The 18,142-nt window shown below is 40.3% G+C and overlaps 1 protein-coding gene across 5 annotated transcripts in view; it reads left to right on the plus strand.

Moving 5' to 3' along the window:
* The window catches only part of PHTF2 (putative homeodomain transcription factor 2), a 206,970-nt gene that overhangs the window by 119,477 nt on the left and 69,351 nt on the right, over positions 1 to 18,142 (plus strand). For 4 of the 5 annotated variants that reach the window (XM_063448164.1, XM_063448163.1, XM_063448162.1 and 1 more), the window contains 2 exons: positions 10,594 to 10,759; positions 13,469 to 13,633. In XM_063448164.1, coding sequence (XP_063304234.1) covers positions 10,594 to 10,759; positions 13,469 to 13,633 — 331 coding nt within the window. The remainder of the gene's footprint in view (positions 1 to 10,593; positions 10,760 to 13,468; positions 13,634 to 18,142) is intronic. The other variant, XM_063448166.1, reaches the window with a different exon arrangement.

Consider the following 18,142-nt stretch of genomic DNA (forward strand, 5'->3'; position numbering starts at 1 on the left):
TGCAGCTCCTGTCAGCTCCCTTCTCCTCCGCGCCGTCCGTTCAGCACCTCGGTCAGCTCCCAGTGTATGTCTCGCGAGAGCCGCGGCTCTCGCGAGACTTAGAGTGTGAGCTGACAGAAGAGCTGAACTGACGGCGCGGAGGAGGAGGGAGCTGACAGGAGCTGCAGGACAGGTAAGTAAACTCTCTGCCAGCCCCCCTCTCCCCCCCACTGAACTGCCAATGCTGGACCACCAGGGAAGGAGATGTATCAAGCAGGGAGGGGGGACGAAAAAAATATATAGTAATAATAAAAAAGAAAAAAATAATTTAATAATAATAATTAAATTAAATTAAATAATAATAATAAATAATAATACATAAAAAAAAAAAAAAACAATTGCCCACCCCCCACCAGGGCTCTGCAACACACACACACACACACACACTGCACTCATACACACACACTGCACTCATACACACACACTGCACTCATACACACACACTGCACTCATACACACACGCTGCACTCATACACACGCTATACACACGCTATACACACACACGCTGCACTCATACACACGCTGCACTCATACACACGCTGCACTCATACACACGCTGCACTCATACACACGCTGCACTCATACACACACACACTGCACTCATACACACACACACTGCACTCATACACACACACACTGCACTCATACACACACGCTGCACTCATACACACACGCTGCACTCATACACACACGCTGCACTCATACACACACGCTGCACTCATACACACACGCTGCACTCATACACACACGCTGCACTCATACACACGCTGCACTCATACACACGCTGCACTCATACACACACGCTGCACTCATACACACACGCTGCACTCATACACACACGCTGCACTCATACACACACGCTGCACTCATACACACACGCTGCACTCATACACACACGCTGCACTCATACACACACGCTGCACTCATACACACACGCTGCACTCATACACACACGCTGCACTCATACACACACGCTGCACTCATACACACACGCTGCACTCATACACACACTGCGCTCATACACACACGCTGCGCTCATACACACACGCTGCGCTCATACACACACGCTGCGCTCATACACACACACTGCATTCATTATATACACACACTGTAAATAAATATTCAATTAATATATTTTTTTTAGGATCTAATTGTATTTAGAAATTTACCAGTAGCTGCTGCATTTCCCACCCTAGTCTTATACTCGAGTCAATACGTTTTCCCAGTTTTTTTGGGTAAAATTAGGGGCCTCGGCTTATATTCGGGTCGGCTTATACTCGAGTATATACGGTAAATACTGTCCTCTGTAGCTCACTCGTCATCTTCATCTTCTTCTTTGCTTATAATCTGGAAAAGAAAAACAAGCTTTCCTGCTTTATCGGGTCCCAAACGATTTCTCAATTTAGAATGAATGAGTCCAAAGGAAGAGAATATTCTTTCAACGCCTGCAGAAGAAGCTACTGCTGTTAAAATTGAAATCATTACTTGAACAGTCTCTAAATCCAAGTGCTTAAGTGACTTCCACCAGTTCACTGGTGTGACTTTCTTTAAAATAGCTTCAGCAAACATATATTTCTTGAATGGTTCCCCCTTAGCTTTGAAGTTTATTATAGTTGGTATTACAGATGGATGATTGCTGGATACCCATGTCATAGCTAACTCCTCTTCCTCAGCACTTAAGTTTTGACCCTGGTATATATTTGGCAAAACATGAGCTGGAGACAGTACTTGTCCTATTTGTTTTTTTTGTTTTTTTAATGCTTGTAATTTGATTCTGTCCATGTGTAGTTCTGTTTTTAAGTGTTCCCTCAGTTCCTTCCAAATTTCAACAGCATCAGCAATAAAACAGCTATTTTTCTGTATTTTGTTTAAAGCTTCAGAGATGGGTTTCAGGATGCTCAGCATATGTTCAACATTTCTCTTAAGCCCAATGTTGAGAATTTTGGACGTGACCGTGCCATCTATTTTATCTCGATTTTGTTCGCAAACTGTCATTAGAATAGGCCAGTTCTTGATATACTGCTCAAAACAGCCCACCACAGAGTTCCATCTAACATCTTGTGGGAGTGTTAGCTTGGTTCCACCCATCCTTTTCAGAGCTGCTGCAGCAAAATGATTGTTACGGAAGAATTTAGCAATTTCAACAACATTATTCTTTATTTCTGGAACACTTAAGTCTTTGGCAGAGGTGCAGCAAATGAGCACTGCAACCATATGTTATAACCTTCGGATGGTAATATATTTTCCTCAAAAAGCATTTTATTTAAAAAAAAAAAATTTAAATCATTGATTTTTATCCACCCTGGTGACCACGGTAGCCGTCGGCAGCCAATCCCGCCGCAGTAAATCCCTACAGTGTCCGCCCGCCGACTCCCCGCAGGAAGGGTTTGTTCACACGAGTATAATTGGGGTGGGTGGTCTTGTCCTCTAAGACAACACCAACACGGTGATGTCTAAGTACCAAAAAGAGAAAACCGCCTTATGAGTCACCAAATATTACTTGCATAAGCATTCTTAATTAGCTGAATATATTAACTTCAACTTATATCAATCATATGGGGTGTTGCGATTCTCCCCCCGTGGGATGTTGAAGTGTATTTAGGGCTTGGGTTCCCACCGTACCTCCATCCACCCCGTGTGTCACATATCCATGCCCTGAATGGTGTAAGATAGCGGAGTCAGTTTTCCCTATAAGGGTTGTGCGAGAAGCCACAGGTAGAGAGAGTTGTAGAGGAGACTCTGTTGGGGCCATACCGAATAGGGGTACTCGTTGTAGGTCTGTGGGGTCATAAGCACCATGTTGGTACAACATGGAGCAGGGTTAGGGGCGGGCCGATGCTTAATAACCAAATATGATATATGGCCAGCGGTATATGGTAATATAGAAAACCTGTGCGTAAAATACCCCACCACTGGTGGGCTCGCTTTGTGGGCAGAGCATTTGAGTATTAACTGTACATAGTGTAGTAGCAAGACACGAAATATAACACTCCTCCCTCCATTCCCCAGCACGCAACCTTTTTTTTTTTTTTTTGTAGCATACTTGTCATAGTTGCATCACGCTCAAGGCAGGTTATCATCCCTCATCCCTCTCCCACCCCCCAATACAGGAATCACCCCACCCCACCCACTCTTTCACCCAGTGCAGTCCACTTCTTCACTGTCCCTCCTGCCTCAAAACTGAGCTACCCAGGTCCAAGGTGGCTTTGGGTCCGGGTCAGTTCTGCCATCCTGGTAAGGGGTTGGTAGGCCAATGTCTGGCCCATAACTATGGTGGTAACGTTAGTTCCCACAAGAGAGCCCTCTCCAAGCTGGGTCAACACGTTCCACTCCCCTACCCAAAAGCACATGTATGGTCCGGCCATGATTCCGGAGGTGGTCAGGGACCATAACAAACGTTTGTGTTGGGAGCAGTTCCCTGTCGGCAAGCCCCCGTGAGACTGTTGGCTGTCACCTGTACCCTCTACCCCGCCCAAAGAACATGGAATGCAGTTTGTGTACCCACCCAGTGTGGTAGTCGTGGAGCAGTGGAGTTCTGGTAGTACTTACAGGTTTATGCTTGAGACAGTCCCGGGCAGGTAGTACTTTTTTTCGTACAGCTGGTCAGATACTGGTGGGGGCATCCCAACAGGCGGCAATATCCTCCTATTCCTCTGGGTTAGACGGGTGAGAGGGCACAGTGCGCTGGCGGCTCTCTGGAGTACTTCGAGGCGGCCTTTGAGGTTGAGCTCCAGGCGTTGCAGAAAGCGCCGTATTTCTTCAGGCCAGCGTGCTGCAATCCACTCATTGCGATGACGAACTTGTATGCTAAATGCGAAGCCCCATCTGAATGGGATGTTTCTTTTCTTAAAGCTGATGTGATAGGCCTTAGCCTTTCTCGCCTCAAGGGAGACGGGAAACATCATTGAACAGTGAGACCTCAGAGCCCTGAAACCTCCATATAGCTCATTTTCTGGCCTGCCTCATTATGCGCTCATTAAGTTTCAAAGAGTGGAGAAAGCAGATTAGGTCTTGTGGGTCCCCCTCTCTGAGCCAAGGTCATAAGGCCTGGTGAGCCCGCTCAAATCGGATTTCTGTTGGGGCATCTTCCTCGAGGATCAGACGGAAGATCCCTGTCAGCAGCCTCCACATTCTTTTCCTCTTCTGGTTCAGGCCCTCTGCTATGGCAGTATCTACTGTGGTGGCCTGTTGCTGCGTGTTCTTGGCCTGCATGTTCTGGACCTAATGCTGCGTATTCTGGGCCCGTATTCGGCCTCCTTGCGCATCCACGTTCGATTGCAGTGCTGTCACCGCCGAGTTGAAGGATGCTGTGAAGGTGGTTGCTAGCGTTTGGAGGTCTGATTTGGTGAACATCGTCACCACCAGCCTTCTAATCTCTGCTCCTATATCTGCCAGCGTGGATTGCTAGTGTTCCGAGCTAGTTGAGGCAGGGAACACTGGCACCATTTTGGAGCCGTGCGCCTCATGGTTGGGCCCCAGCAGGGTTTGGAGAAAGTCGTCCATCGTGCCCGACATTGACGACGAGGGTACTGCCCTGGGAGCCTGCAGGTGCTCCTGTCGCTTGGTGCGCCCCCCCTTGGGGGTAAGTCAGTTCAGCGCAAAGTTGCTATTAGGAGCTCGGTGGCAAGGAGCAAGCGTCTCAGGCGTCCATGCTGCTTGGACGTCAGACCACACCCCCCAGTTAATACATCTTTTGCTTCTAAATACCCAATCCTTAATATATCTTTATTTTATCAAAGTGCGTTGTGTAAGCACAGAAATTATATATATATATATATATATATATATATATATATATATATATATATATATATATATATATATATATATATATGTGCACTCATAATCATGTGCATAAGTGCAAATGTGGGCCAATGCCACCTACATAAAGTGCAAATTGTATAGTAAACATAAATCAAGTGTAAGTAAAACAACTAGGTGCAATTTACCAATTAATATACAAAGGACTTGTACAAGCCTAATGTATCCTCCTAGCAAACAAACCAGTATCACCAAATCTCAATAGTTATATTTCTCAAAAAAAACTATCGCTTATAGATTGAATTTAACCCCTTAAGGACCAAGCTTCTGGAATAAAAGGGAATCATGACGTGTCACACATGTCATGTGTCCTTAAGGGGTTAAGACATCACCGCACAAGGAACAAAACTATTTCCAAACCGACAATACAGACTCCTATAGCATTTCCCTGAGGGAAGAAGATTGAAGAATCCATTATTCCAACTAAAGTATTGGAAATTCCATGATTATCTCCCACCGCTACCACTGTCACCCCTTTTTAAATTCACACTCATGTCATGTTTGCCCTAGACTCTTGTTAGGATCATCTTCCCAGGCACTCGCACCGTCCACACTCTCTCTGTCAATTCATGCACTACTTAACTATGTGTTAGTGTTCAGGTTGCAATCTTGGTGCTTCCCTATAAAACTCTTGATAATAGTGCCTCAATCTACATATCCTCACTCATAAACAAGTATATCTTCGTCCGGCATCTCCTCCCTGCCAAAGGCTTGCACATTTCTTGTTTTTACACCTACACCCCTCTCACCTACGATACTTTTCGAGGACTTGTTTCATTTTGTGGTATGCCATTTCCTATCCCATTAGACTTTCCACTAAGACTCTAATTAATAATTGCCAACCCCAACTCATCTCCCCACTCTTCTTTAACCCTCTTATTATTTTTTTATTACCGTATATACTAGAGTATAAGCCGAGGCCCCTAATTTTACTCCAAAAAACTGGGAAAACGTACTGACTTGAGTATAAGACTAGGGTGGGAAATGCAGCAGCTACTGGTAAATTTCTAAATAAAATTAGATTCTAAAAAAATTATATTAATTGAATATTTATTTACAGTGTGTGTATATAATGAATGTTGTGTGTATGAATGCAGTGTTTGTATGAGTGCAGTGTGTGTGTGTTTGTGTTGCAGAGCCTTGGTGGGGGGTGGGCATTTTTATTATTTTTTTAATATTATTTTACATTTTTTGTTATATAATAATTATTTTTTATTATTATTTTTATTATTATTTTATTATTCCCCCCCCTTGATGCTTGATACATGGCAGGGAGGGGGGCTCTCCTTCCCTGGTGGTCCAGTGGCATTGGCAGTTCAGTGGGGGGGTGGGTGGGAAGGGGGCTGCAGAGAGTTTACTTACCTCTCCTGCAGCTCCTGTCAGCTCCCTCCTCCTCCGCGCCGGTCCGTGCAGCTCTTCTGTCAGCTCACACTGGAAGTCTCGCAAGAGCCGCACTATGACCCCGCGGCTCTCGCGAGACTTACACTGGGAGCTGACGGAGGTGCTGAACGGACCGGCGCGGAGGAGAAGGGAGCTGACAGGAGCTGCAGGAGAGGTAAGCGCTCACTGCCAGCCCCCAGTCTGTATTATGGCAATGTAAATTACCATAATACAGACACTGACTCGAGTATAAGCCGAGTTGGGGTTTTTCAGCACAAAAAATTTTGCCGAAAAACTCGACTTATACTAGAGTATATACGGTATACTAGTTTTATAATTTTTTAAATACACCTTACAATCTATTTGTTATTGAAAATAACCTTTATACACTGAACAAAATTATAAACGCAACACTTTTGTTTTTGCCCCCATTTTTCATGAGCTGAACTTAAAGATCTAAGATTTTTTCTATGTTCACAAAAGGCCTATTTCTCTCAAATATTGTTCACAAACCTGTCTAAATCTGTGTTAGTGAGCACTTCTCCTTTGCCAAGATAATCCATCCACTTGACAGGTGTGACATATCAAGATGCTGATTAGACAGCATGATTATTGCAAAGGTGTGCCTTAGGCTGGCCACAATAAAAGGCCACTCTAAAATGTGCAGTTTTATCACAGAGCACAATGCCACAGATGTCACAAGTTTTGATGAACTGCAGGAATGTCCACCAGAGCTGTTGCCCGTGAATTAAATGTTAATTTCTCTACCATAAGCTTTTCAGAGAATTTGCTAGTACATCCAACGGCCCTCACAACCGCAGACCACGTGTAACCACACCAGCACAGGACCTCCACATCCAGCATTTTCCCCTCTAAGATCGTCTGAGAGCAGCTACCCGGACAGCTGCTGCAACAATCGGTTTGCATAACCAAAGACTTTCTGCAAAAACTGTCAGAAACCATCTCAGGGAAGCTCATCTGCATGCTCGATGTCCTCATCGGGGTCTCGACCTGACTGCAGTTCGTTGTTGTAACCGACTTGAGTGGGCAAATGCTCACATTCGATGGCCTCTGGCACTTTGGAGAGGTGTTCTCTTCACAGATGAATCATGGCTTTTCACTGTACAGGTCAGATTTATTTATAAGATATTTTACCAGAAACATACATTGAGATTTCTCTTGTTTTCAAGTATGTCCTGGGTCCACAAAACATTGCATTGATACATTAGGGCAGTGTTTCCCAACCCAGTCCTCAAGGCACACCTACCAGTCCAGGATTTAAGGATTACCCAGTTTTGTCTAAGGTGTTTTTTCTTTTTTTTCTAAAAACACCGTAGACAAAACTGGGTAATCCTTAAATCCTGGACTGGTAGGTGTGCCTTGAGGACTGGGTTGGGAAACACTGCATTAGGGTACAATAAAATACAAAAACAATATTAATACACAATATATACAAAATTTAACATAGAACAGGTAGGTAATATATAATCAACCATATCACTTGCATTCTGTTTTGAGGTATCTATGGAGGGATCTCTTAAAGGACTTTAATTCATTCCATAATTGCGGTGCTCTGTAAGAAAAGGAGGATCGGGCTGCTTTCTTTTTGTATTGCGGTAGACTAAAGTGCTGGTACTGGATCGGAGGTTATAGGGGGGTGAGAACAGCCGAGGAGAGCATTCTGCTCAGGTAGGGTGGGAGCTTCCCAGAAAAGCTCTTAAACACAAGGCTGGAAAGATGAATGGTGCGTCTGGATTCCAGCGACAGCCAGTTTAGTTCTTTTAGCATGTCACAATGGTGGGTCCTGTAATTACATTGTAGCACAAATCGGCAAAACGAGTTATACATTGTATTGACTTTATTAATGTGGGATTGCGGTGCAGGTGCATATACTACATCCCCATAATCAATGATTGGCATCAGCATTTGCTGTACAATATTTTCTTTTACTGTAGGGCTTAGGCAGAATTTGTTTCTGTACAGGGCACCTAGTTTTGGATAAAGTTCATATGCAAGTTTTTCTATATGGAGGCCAAAAGATCGATTGGGGTCTAACAACATACCCAAGTATTTGAAAGAGTGGAATGTGGTCAGTGTGCTATTTGAATTTGGTTTGATGGATAGGTGGGAATTGTGTAATTTAGGTACTGTTCCAAGGATCATTATGACATTTTTCTTAGTGTTTAGGAAGAGTTTGTTTTTTGCGATCCACTTTTCTACCTTTGTAAACTGGTCTTGGAGCACAGCCTCAAGCTGCGGTAGATCGGATTTGCTTGCATAGATTACTGTCATCTGCATACATGTGTACATTTGAGGATTTGCAGACATTAGACAGATCATTTATAAATCGTGTAAATAGTAGGGGACCGAGAATGGAACCTTTGGGAACACCACAAATGACTGGGAGAGGGAGGGAGTCGCTGTCAGAAATGGGGACACATTGCGAGCGATTTTTATATATATATATATATATATATATATATATATATATATATATATATATATATATATATATATATATAATCGAAACCAGGTTAGTGGACAATCACCAATACCTGATTTTTTGAGTTTGTGCAGTAGAATGTCGTGTTCTACTGTGTCAAAGGCCTTTGCAAAATCAAGGAAAATAGCTCCAGTTAGGTCTCCTTGTTCCATGCCAGTTTGGATGTCATTGTAGACAGCGTGTATGGCGTTGTGTGGGTGAGTGGTTTGTTGATGTCAACGTTGTGGATCGAGTGGCCCATGGTGGCGGTGGGGTTATGGTATGGGCTGGTGTATGTTATGGACAACGAACACAGGTGCTTTTTATTTGCATGCACAGAGATACCGTAAAGAGATCCTGAGGCCCATTGTTGTGCAATTCATCCACGACCATCACCACATGTTGCAGCATGATAATGCATGGCCCCATGTTGCAAGGATCTGTACACAATTCCTGGAAGCTGAAAACATCCCAGTTCTTGCATGGCCAGCATACTCACCGGACATGTCACCCATTGAGCATGTTTGGGATGCTCTGGGTCCTTGTATACGACAGCGTCTTCCAGGTCCTGACAATATCCAGCAACTTTGCACAGCCATTGAAGAGGAATGGACCAACATTCCACAGGTCACAATAAACAACCTAATCAACTCTATGCGAAGCCGATATGTTGCCCTGCATGAGGCAAACATTGGTCACACCAGATACTGACTAGTTTTCGAACCCCCCCCCTAATCCCACCCACCCCCCCCTCCCCCCCGGATCCCACAATACAGTAAAACTGTACATTTTAGAGTGGCCTTTTATTGTGGCCAGCCTAAGGCATACCTTTGCAATAATCATGCTGTCTAATCAGCATCTTGATGTCACACCTGTGAGGTGGATGGATTATCTCGGCAAAGGAGAAGTGCTCACTAACATAGATTTAGACAGATTTGTGAACAATATTTGAGAGAAATTGTGTACATAGAAAAAGTCTTAGATCACCACAACACCTCAGATAGATGTTGGAGATGCTTAGTTCACAGAGGAGATTTCCTGCATATATGGTGAGAATGTCAACCTATTCAACTATTTTGGAAAATGATACACAGAAAAATTCATACTTTCAAAAACTATTGATTTCCACCCCAGACTTCTACTATTTCAAAAAAAATGTTTGTCCTGCTTCAACTGTTGTGATACACATCTTGGCAGCTGCCAAGATGTTGATTGCCAGAAGCTGGAAGATGGTCATAGCCCTTTGTTAGCAACAGGTAAAAATTCAAATTATTTACCAAATCAAAATGGAGATGGGCATTTGTAGAGCATCACATGATGTGTATACAAAGTGGTTGGAACAGGTTGAGAAATTCTACATACATTCTCATGATGTTAAGCAGTAAACTTTTCATCTTGCGGTTGTCCTCTTTGAACATGACTGGGTCATCCCTCCTTCCCGCCGCCTCCTCTCCGCAGGGAACTTAGATCTGTGTTTTTTCTGTTTATGTTCTGTGATGTCCTACTTGTCTCTAACATTTATTGAAATTATGTCAATGGACAAATTATTGCTGTCATCAAATGTTTGTATAATTGAAAATGAATAAAAAAATTATTATTACAAAATAAAGTCTTAGATCTTTGAGTTCAGCTCATGAAAAATCAGGGCAAAAGCAAGTGTTGCGTTTATAATTTCGGCCAGTGTATTTTGTGTAAAGGATCCCATTCCATTCAGATTTCCAGCTTGTTTATGAAAGATTTTTATCACGTTTTGTTATTTCATGTACAATTTATTTTGTTGCAATCACGTTTGTCCAGAAAATTTGCATTATGTGAAGAATTTTCTGCATACATACTTGTTACAAATGTCCTTTTTGTCATTTTGTTTGTAGTTGCCGCAATAGTATTGTTCTTCATTGCAACCGGACCTCACTGTGTACCTCTGACCGAAGTAATTGGACCCATATGGCTTATGCTTCTCCTTGGAACAGTACATTGCCAGATTGTATCAACACGAACTGTTAAGTCACCTCCTGTTATTGGTGGAAAAAGAAGAAGGTAAATGGGTATATATAAAAAATAATACTGATGCATGGGTTGTGTACTGGACTGAAATCTGGTGTGCTAAGCATTTTATTAACCCTTTGGGCGCCTGAAGCTTATTTACACAATCTTTTATATATTTGACATGTCTGAGATGTTTTATAGTCATAAGATTGCTTTGTATGTACTTATCAGAAAAAGTCATAGCATCTTGATACACTCTCAAAGGGTTAAATATTTTGCATTGTCTATTAAATGTGCAGTTGTGTTTTTTTTGAAAATGAGCTAGGAATGGTTGACGGAAGTAATACACTCTACATTTAGCTGTCTTATGGCAATTGTCCAGCCTAGTAAACGTCCTGTGAAATATTATTAAATGTTGTATATACACAACCTGTGAGAGTGCAAAAATAGTTTTTTAGTGCAGCCCATCTACATTACACAAAATTGCAACGCAGTGGTCAGTATGGGGTTATATTAGCCATTTGTTTTAACCATTTACAATATATAACATTGTATAGTACATACAAAAGGTTCCATTTAGTTCGTAGAAATTGACTATACAGGGTTATTCAGTAAAGTGAGCATACAAAAGTAATTTCATATTTAAGGCCAAAGTAGCCAAACTGCAAGCATAGATGACTTGGAGAATGTTTCCATTTCGGCTATTTTGGCTTGAATTTGAAATTTACTTTGCATACTCACTTAAGTATAACTCTCAGTCTTGCAAAATGGTTAGGTTGATAAATTTCTGGCCACAGCTTTGCTGGCAGTATTTTGGTTGTAAATGAAATAAAGCTCATCAGTGCAAAAAACGTGAAAATATAGATGAAGAAACAAATCACAAAAATTCAAACATTGCTATTTTTGAGTCATTCTATTAAAAAATGTTAATAAAGAGAACCAACTGTTGAGTGACACTCTGATATACCCTTCCAATACATATTCCATGTTGTAAATTTTTTATTCTGTCTCTTTTTGGATCTAACCATCCTTGTTTATCTTTTTTTTATTTTTTTTAGCAACTATTTTATACTGACCTTTTGACTAGCACATCAGCATTAAAGGGACATTATAGTCACCAGAACAACTACAGCTTATTGAATTTGTTCTGGTGAGTAGAATCATTACCTTCAGGCTTTTTGCTGTAAACACTGTTTTTCAGAGAAAATGCAGTGTTTACATTAGTCTAGTGATAACTTCACTGGCCACTCCTCAGATGGCTGCTAGAGATCCTTCCTGGGTCATGGCTGCCTAAAATGCATCCAAACATTCAGTGTCTCCTCCCTCTGCATGCAGACACTGAACTTTTCTCATGGAGATTTATTGATTCAATTCATCTCTACGAGGAGATGCTGATTGGCCAGGGCTGTGTTTGACTCATGCTGGCTCTGCCCCTGATCTGCCTCCTTTTCAGTCTCAGTAAATCCTATGGGGAGGTACTGTGATTGGATCAGGCTACCACTTCTGATGATGTCAGCACACTGCTTTTTTTCTGAGTCTAACAGCATGCAGAGTTACAGCTTCAATCTTGAATACAGTAAGATTTGTACTATATTTATGGAGGCATGAGGAACCCAGGGGGCTAGATGGTGGTTTTAACACTACATGGTCAGGAATACATGTTTGTGTTCCTGACCCTATAGTGATCCTTTAAGGGACTACTCCAACCAAAAACATTGTTTTAATAAAATACTGGTTTTGGATGGAGTAAGTCTTGCTGGTATGGTCCCTCTTATAAAAGAAATAAACTTACCTGTGCTCTCATTTCGAGGCAGCCTGAGCCTCCTTTAGTGATGTCACTCCCACTTGCTGCAGGCAGTGGGAGGTCCCAGAGGGTGGGCTGAGGGGAGTAAAACTACTGAATAACGATCAACACTTAAATAGTGCAAACATGACTGGTTGTCTGTCGCCAACATGTTATGCATGCTGAAGACAGACGCCTTTTATGAGTAAAATTCACATTAGCCAGCTTGGAACTCTTGGAGTTAACCTCTGGCAGCAATGTGCTTTATTTCAGTTTGTATGTGCAATGTTTTAGTAAGAAACATTGCACAAACTCAAAGCACCGTGACCACTTCAAATCACAAAAGTGGTTGTGGTTTCTGGAGTTACCGTTAACATATGCCTGTAACCATACCCAGTGATTCTCCTAAATGACTTGAACCTGCTGTACCTTGTGAAACATGTAATGATATTGCAAAATTCATTATAAAATTTCCTTATTTAATGTATTAATTACTATTTGCCTAAGCACAAGTTTAATTGGAAACTGTGAACGTTTCAACACTCTCAAGGCCACAAATTTTCTTGGAATGACTGTAAAGTCTCTTTCCAAGAACTTTCCTGATTAAAAGCTTTGGGTCGTCAAAGTAAATTGAGTTGTTCAAGTTCCCTGCTTCAATGCATTTATTCAATTTAAATTGAAGGGAACTTGTGCCAAAACAATTTTCTGTTCCACACATTACAGCATAATGTGTCAGTAAAAAATCTGTTGATATAACGTTTTGTAATATTGGTATATTATATTTATCGGTCCGTTAGAATGCTGCATTGTCCGTTTTATTGTGATTTTCAGTTAGGCTAGTTTCATAGTACTGAACATGATATTTCATCATTGGAAATATCGCTGTGCCATACAGAGGGCTTTTTATGATTTAGAAAGCACTGTTACTTGACTAAGGTGTTAAAGACCCTTCGACTTTTTAATCTCTTCTGCTGAAGGAAATTGAGAAAAGCAGCACATTTGGAAGTACATAGGGAAGGCGATGGCTCTAGTACCACAGATAATACACAAGAGGGAACTTTGCAGAACTACGATACAAGCAATTCTTACAGGATTGGCGCAGTCTTCAGAGATATCTGGCATGCTGCTTTCTTTTTATCAGGGTTTGTATTTATTCCAGGTTTTGTATATTAAAGATATGCACAATTCCTTCTCTGGAAAACTTCAGTAATGCACTGTATTAACCACTCTTCAAATCACTGTTAATACTGAACTCAGAGACTCAAGGATGAATTGTAGCACTATCGTTTATAATCTATTTTCTTACTTAATTAAAGCGCGTGATGTAAAAAATATATATATCATATCAGTGGCAACTAACCTTTTCAAACCAGATGATTATAAACTACATGTATTATAAGCACTGACTCCAAATTTAAAAAGAAAATCTACAAAGCTTATTTATGTCTCTGTGGAGAGAACACAAAGCTGCGTGTATTCTACTTTAACTAGATAGTCTGATATTTAAGTAAATTGTTTTCATTGGATCAAAGCACTTACATTTAAATTGCACACATTACTGGGATTGCTTTAGGCATTTGATCTTGTAAGGTATTGTAGCTGTTTAAAAATTGAAATCTCTCCGAAACAAAAATGCGTCTGTCACACTGGCATGGCCCGTCCCTTCATGCATACTTTATAGTTAACAGGTTTAGATCTTATTTCTGTGCCTTGAAAAATATACTGAAGTCTCTTGCCAGAAGAAGGGATAGTGCATGTCTTTGCAAGTGTTTGTCTTGTGAGTCATTGTTTCATGTCACACTGTTTTGTCATTGTTGGCATTGCTGTGCTCTTATGATTCTGATCAAGTCTGCCGTCATATAATCAGTATATGTCTGTGCAAATGTAATCAATTTTTCTTGTTCTTATTACAATTTAAAAAGCTTCTACAATAAAGCCCAATTTTAATATATTGCCTGCACAATATCTATTCCTTTTGTAGGTAATATTAATGATGTAGGGAGCGATTTTCTTGCAATTTCCAAACTGTATGAGTGTTTAGCACGATATAATCCGTTGTGTACTACACCTCTGTAGGCATACACATTGAAGAGGTTAACTGCTAGTTCATAGAGCGACACAGATGAATTAGAATATGGGAGAGCTCAGTTTTGTTCTTTTTCTTCCCTCATTCCAATCATTTTTAAATCACAATTTATGTGTTTGTCTTTAATAGCATCTACTGATTTGTATTAATTTTTTTTTTTTCGTTTTTATTGATTTTTGAGAAAAATCAAGAACATATACTACAAGTACATTAAGTGAAATGATACATGTATGGACACTTATGATTGCATCTCTGTCACAATTGACACACCCACTATCCCGTTCCTCCAGTCCTTTGTTGATTAACATTCGGGTGACTGCCCAGCTGGGCGGTTCAGTCTATCTTAAAGTATGATTATGGTTTGAGACACTTTCCGGCAGGAGGGACGATTGGAATTATAGCCACGCCCTCATCAGGGAACTACCAAACAGTGCCTTCCTTACCCTACAGTGATACCCACACTACCATTTTCTCCCTAGTTCATATTGCATCACTGTAACAGTGCACAGAAGTCTGTTGATTCTGTAATTATCAGCCATTGAGGCTTAATCTCTAGGTATAGTTAGCTGCGGCCCGAGGAACCAAAAATCGGATCCTCCATTGTACATAGTTCCTACATGTGCTTAAACCACACTTGATATGAGATCTGGTTTGTTTCCAGTATACCGGTATGAGCCAATTTGCACTGTTCGATATTCTTATTGTCATTGATGTCTTGTATGTGGATGTTTTGGTGGTGATGCAATGCAAAAGCCTCCGTTCTGACTGAAACGGTGGTGTCTTATCTGTGAACTTTTAGATAATGTATCTTGTCTCCCAAAATGGATGATTCAATGGACAATCCCACCAATTGTGAAGAAAAGAGTCCTTAGCTTTAAAGAAACATCAGCATTACTCTGATATTATGGGGTGAAGTGGTCATGGTGCCTGGTGTTTTTATGTGCAGTGTTTCATTTTGAAATGCTGCACATGCGAAGATGTTGTTTAACTCCATCTCCAGCAGCATTATTGAGGCGTTGTTAGACAGCCCAGAAGAAGCGTTCCAGGCTGACTAATGTCAATTCGGACCAGGCTAGGAGTTACTTCAACCAAAACCATTGTTTATTTAAAATTGAATTTAATTGAATTAATCCATAGCTCATTAAAGGCTAGATTCATTCTTCATCTTTCATGGTATGTTTTTTTCATTTTAAGTCGCTTGGATTTTGTCAGTCTTTCTGCCATTGTAGATAGGAGGACTGGATGCACATTAATATATCACTCCACATTAGTCTTTGGGGGGAGGGAATAATAACAAAAATAATTCAAATAGCTATACAGTGTATGTCACCCAAACTCCATTGTGCCTATTTTGCTACCTGTCTGTGGGCTCAGAATTTTGAAGTTTATAAGTGTGCTCCACAGAAACAATAGTTTTGTGTTTGTTTCTTACCACACTGAGAAATGCACATGTTTTATTCTATAGTGCCAACACCTTCCCAAAAGTAGGTGTGGTCTTAAAAAAAAAAACTATTAATTTTGCATTCCTATATATACATACATTGTTATAAAGGCAGTTGTAAAATGTTGTTGTTGCAAATTTTCTTGTAGCGGTGTGCCACTGAAATAGTTTCAGTGATGTCAGTAAGAGTGACAGACCAGAATAAAAACCCATTTTGGTTTACTTTGATAAATAAAGCACGGCAGAATATTTAATAGTTTGTATTTTATATACTTTGTGAACCCTGGGACTCATCAGTAACAATGTCTAGTGTTGTCTGCAAATGTTTCTACTTGCAGCAATGGCTGAATAAACATTGTGTAGGGCAAAAAGAGACAGATCTGTTACTGTTTGCTTATCTAATTCAGGAGCTAAGGGAATCCCTCTGCTGGTGTCATAGTTGTAGTCTACTGATGTCCGTGCCTGAAGTTAGAGAAACAACTCCAACCAAAAATGTGGTGGAGATAAAAAAAACACAGATTTGCGTTGCAAAGCCGATATTCTGCTTGCATTGATTCTCCTGCCACTGTGATCAACAGATGGGAGCCAATTAGGTGGCACTGATCTCGCCTTCACAATTCCACAATTTATTTATCTACTATAGTCTTTCATTACGCTTGCCGACAAACATTTTTGTCTAACCATTTTGGAGCTTTATTTAATTTTTTACTTAACACAACACACTGTTTTCCTTCCTGTTATGTCCCAAAACGCTTTACCCCCATTTATCTTGTTATCCAAGTGTGCCCACACTTTTATAAATTGAATATGATATACAGCAATGTTGTCGTATGACACACATAATTCTTTGTCTTTAAAATTACAATTTGCAAACATTCATTTTTGTTGTTTACTTGCCAACATTATTGCAGAAAGCTCAACGTTCATAAACTTGTAAATGAATGGGCCACAGTAAAGCTTTTAATGCTATAGTTTGAAAATAATAATAATTGGGGAAACAAAAATACATACGCTAAGTCATTTTTGTTTTGTTGCACAATGCCATACTTAATCAGACTTTTGAGCACACTCTGTGTCCTGTTGTGTTTTTTTTTTTTGTTGTTTCTTTTTTCATGTGTTAGGGTTTTTTAAACATTGCTGTAATGGATGAGTTATCCATGACAATATAATTATGTGTCGTGTCTTGTCTGTATGTATAAAAAAGTTGTGTATACGATATGGTTGCAAATACATTTCACTTTTCCTGCAAGTTAGTTTAGTGAATATTAAGTGACTTACATTGTTGCAGAAAGCAGCATTACTATATGTTATACCTCATTTTATACCAAACATTTGGTGTTTAAAATTGTTGGCACTTGTTTTATTGTAGAACAATCACATTAGAATTGCACAGCCTGATTAGAAAACAAAATTGTATTTTTATGTATTTTTCTATTTATTTTTCTTTGCAATGTGTGTTTCTATTTCGGCACAGCCAGAGCACATAAGCAAATTCACTTAGTTCCGCACAGCACTGACTAGGTAACGCAGTAGTTTCTTTTATAATGTTTAATGAGTTGAGGGAATGAGGAATTGTCCCTTTCAGTTAAAGGAAAATTATTTTTCAATTAATGAATGATGTGCAAATGATTCTTCTACGAATCTTTAATAAGTCAGTCTAAACACCATAACCACCACAGCACCTAGTAGTGGTTTTGTCTATTGTCATTGTCCTGTTTTCGAGTCAAACTTTTTTTTATTTATTATTATTTGACACTTAAACTGGCACTGTTCCCCTTCTGCATTACATGTAGTAATTTTGTTCATATTTGTGATTCCTTGCATGAGCACGCTCAGGCTATACATTCCATCCAAACATGGTAGAATTTAGAGCACCAATATGGAAATTGCAACTTACACTTCAGCTATATCTAGATGGAAGCTGGACAGTGGATGCCCAGGGAACCCAGTTAAGTTTCAACCTGTTCAAAGTGGTTTGACTTTTACCTGGGGAATACTATGGCTCTCTGTAGCAGTTATGGAGGTGGATGTGCTTTTTTTAACAACATATACAACTTAAACTAAACAAAGTAGCAAAAAAAAAAAATGTTTCTCTTCAGTGTTCTTTAAAAGCCTTCCAACACA

This window comes from Pelobates fuscus, chromosome 3 (genome assembly GCF_036172605.1).
Source record: "Pelobates fuscus isolate aPelFus1 chromosome 3, aPelFus1.pri, whole genome shotgun sequence".
In the NCBI taxonomy this organism is placed as follows: domain Eukaryota; kingdom Metazoa; phylum Chordata; class Amphibia; order Anura; family Pelobatidae; genus Pelobates; species Pelobates fuscus.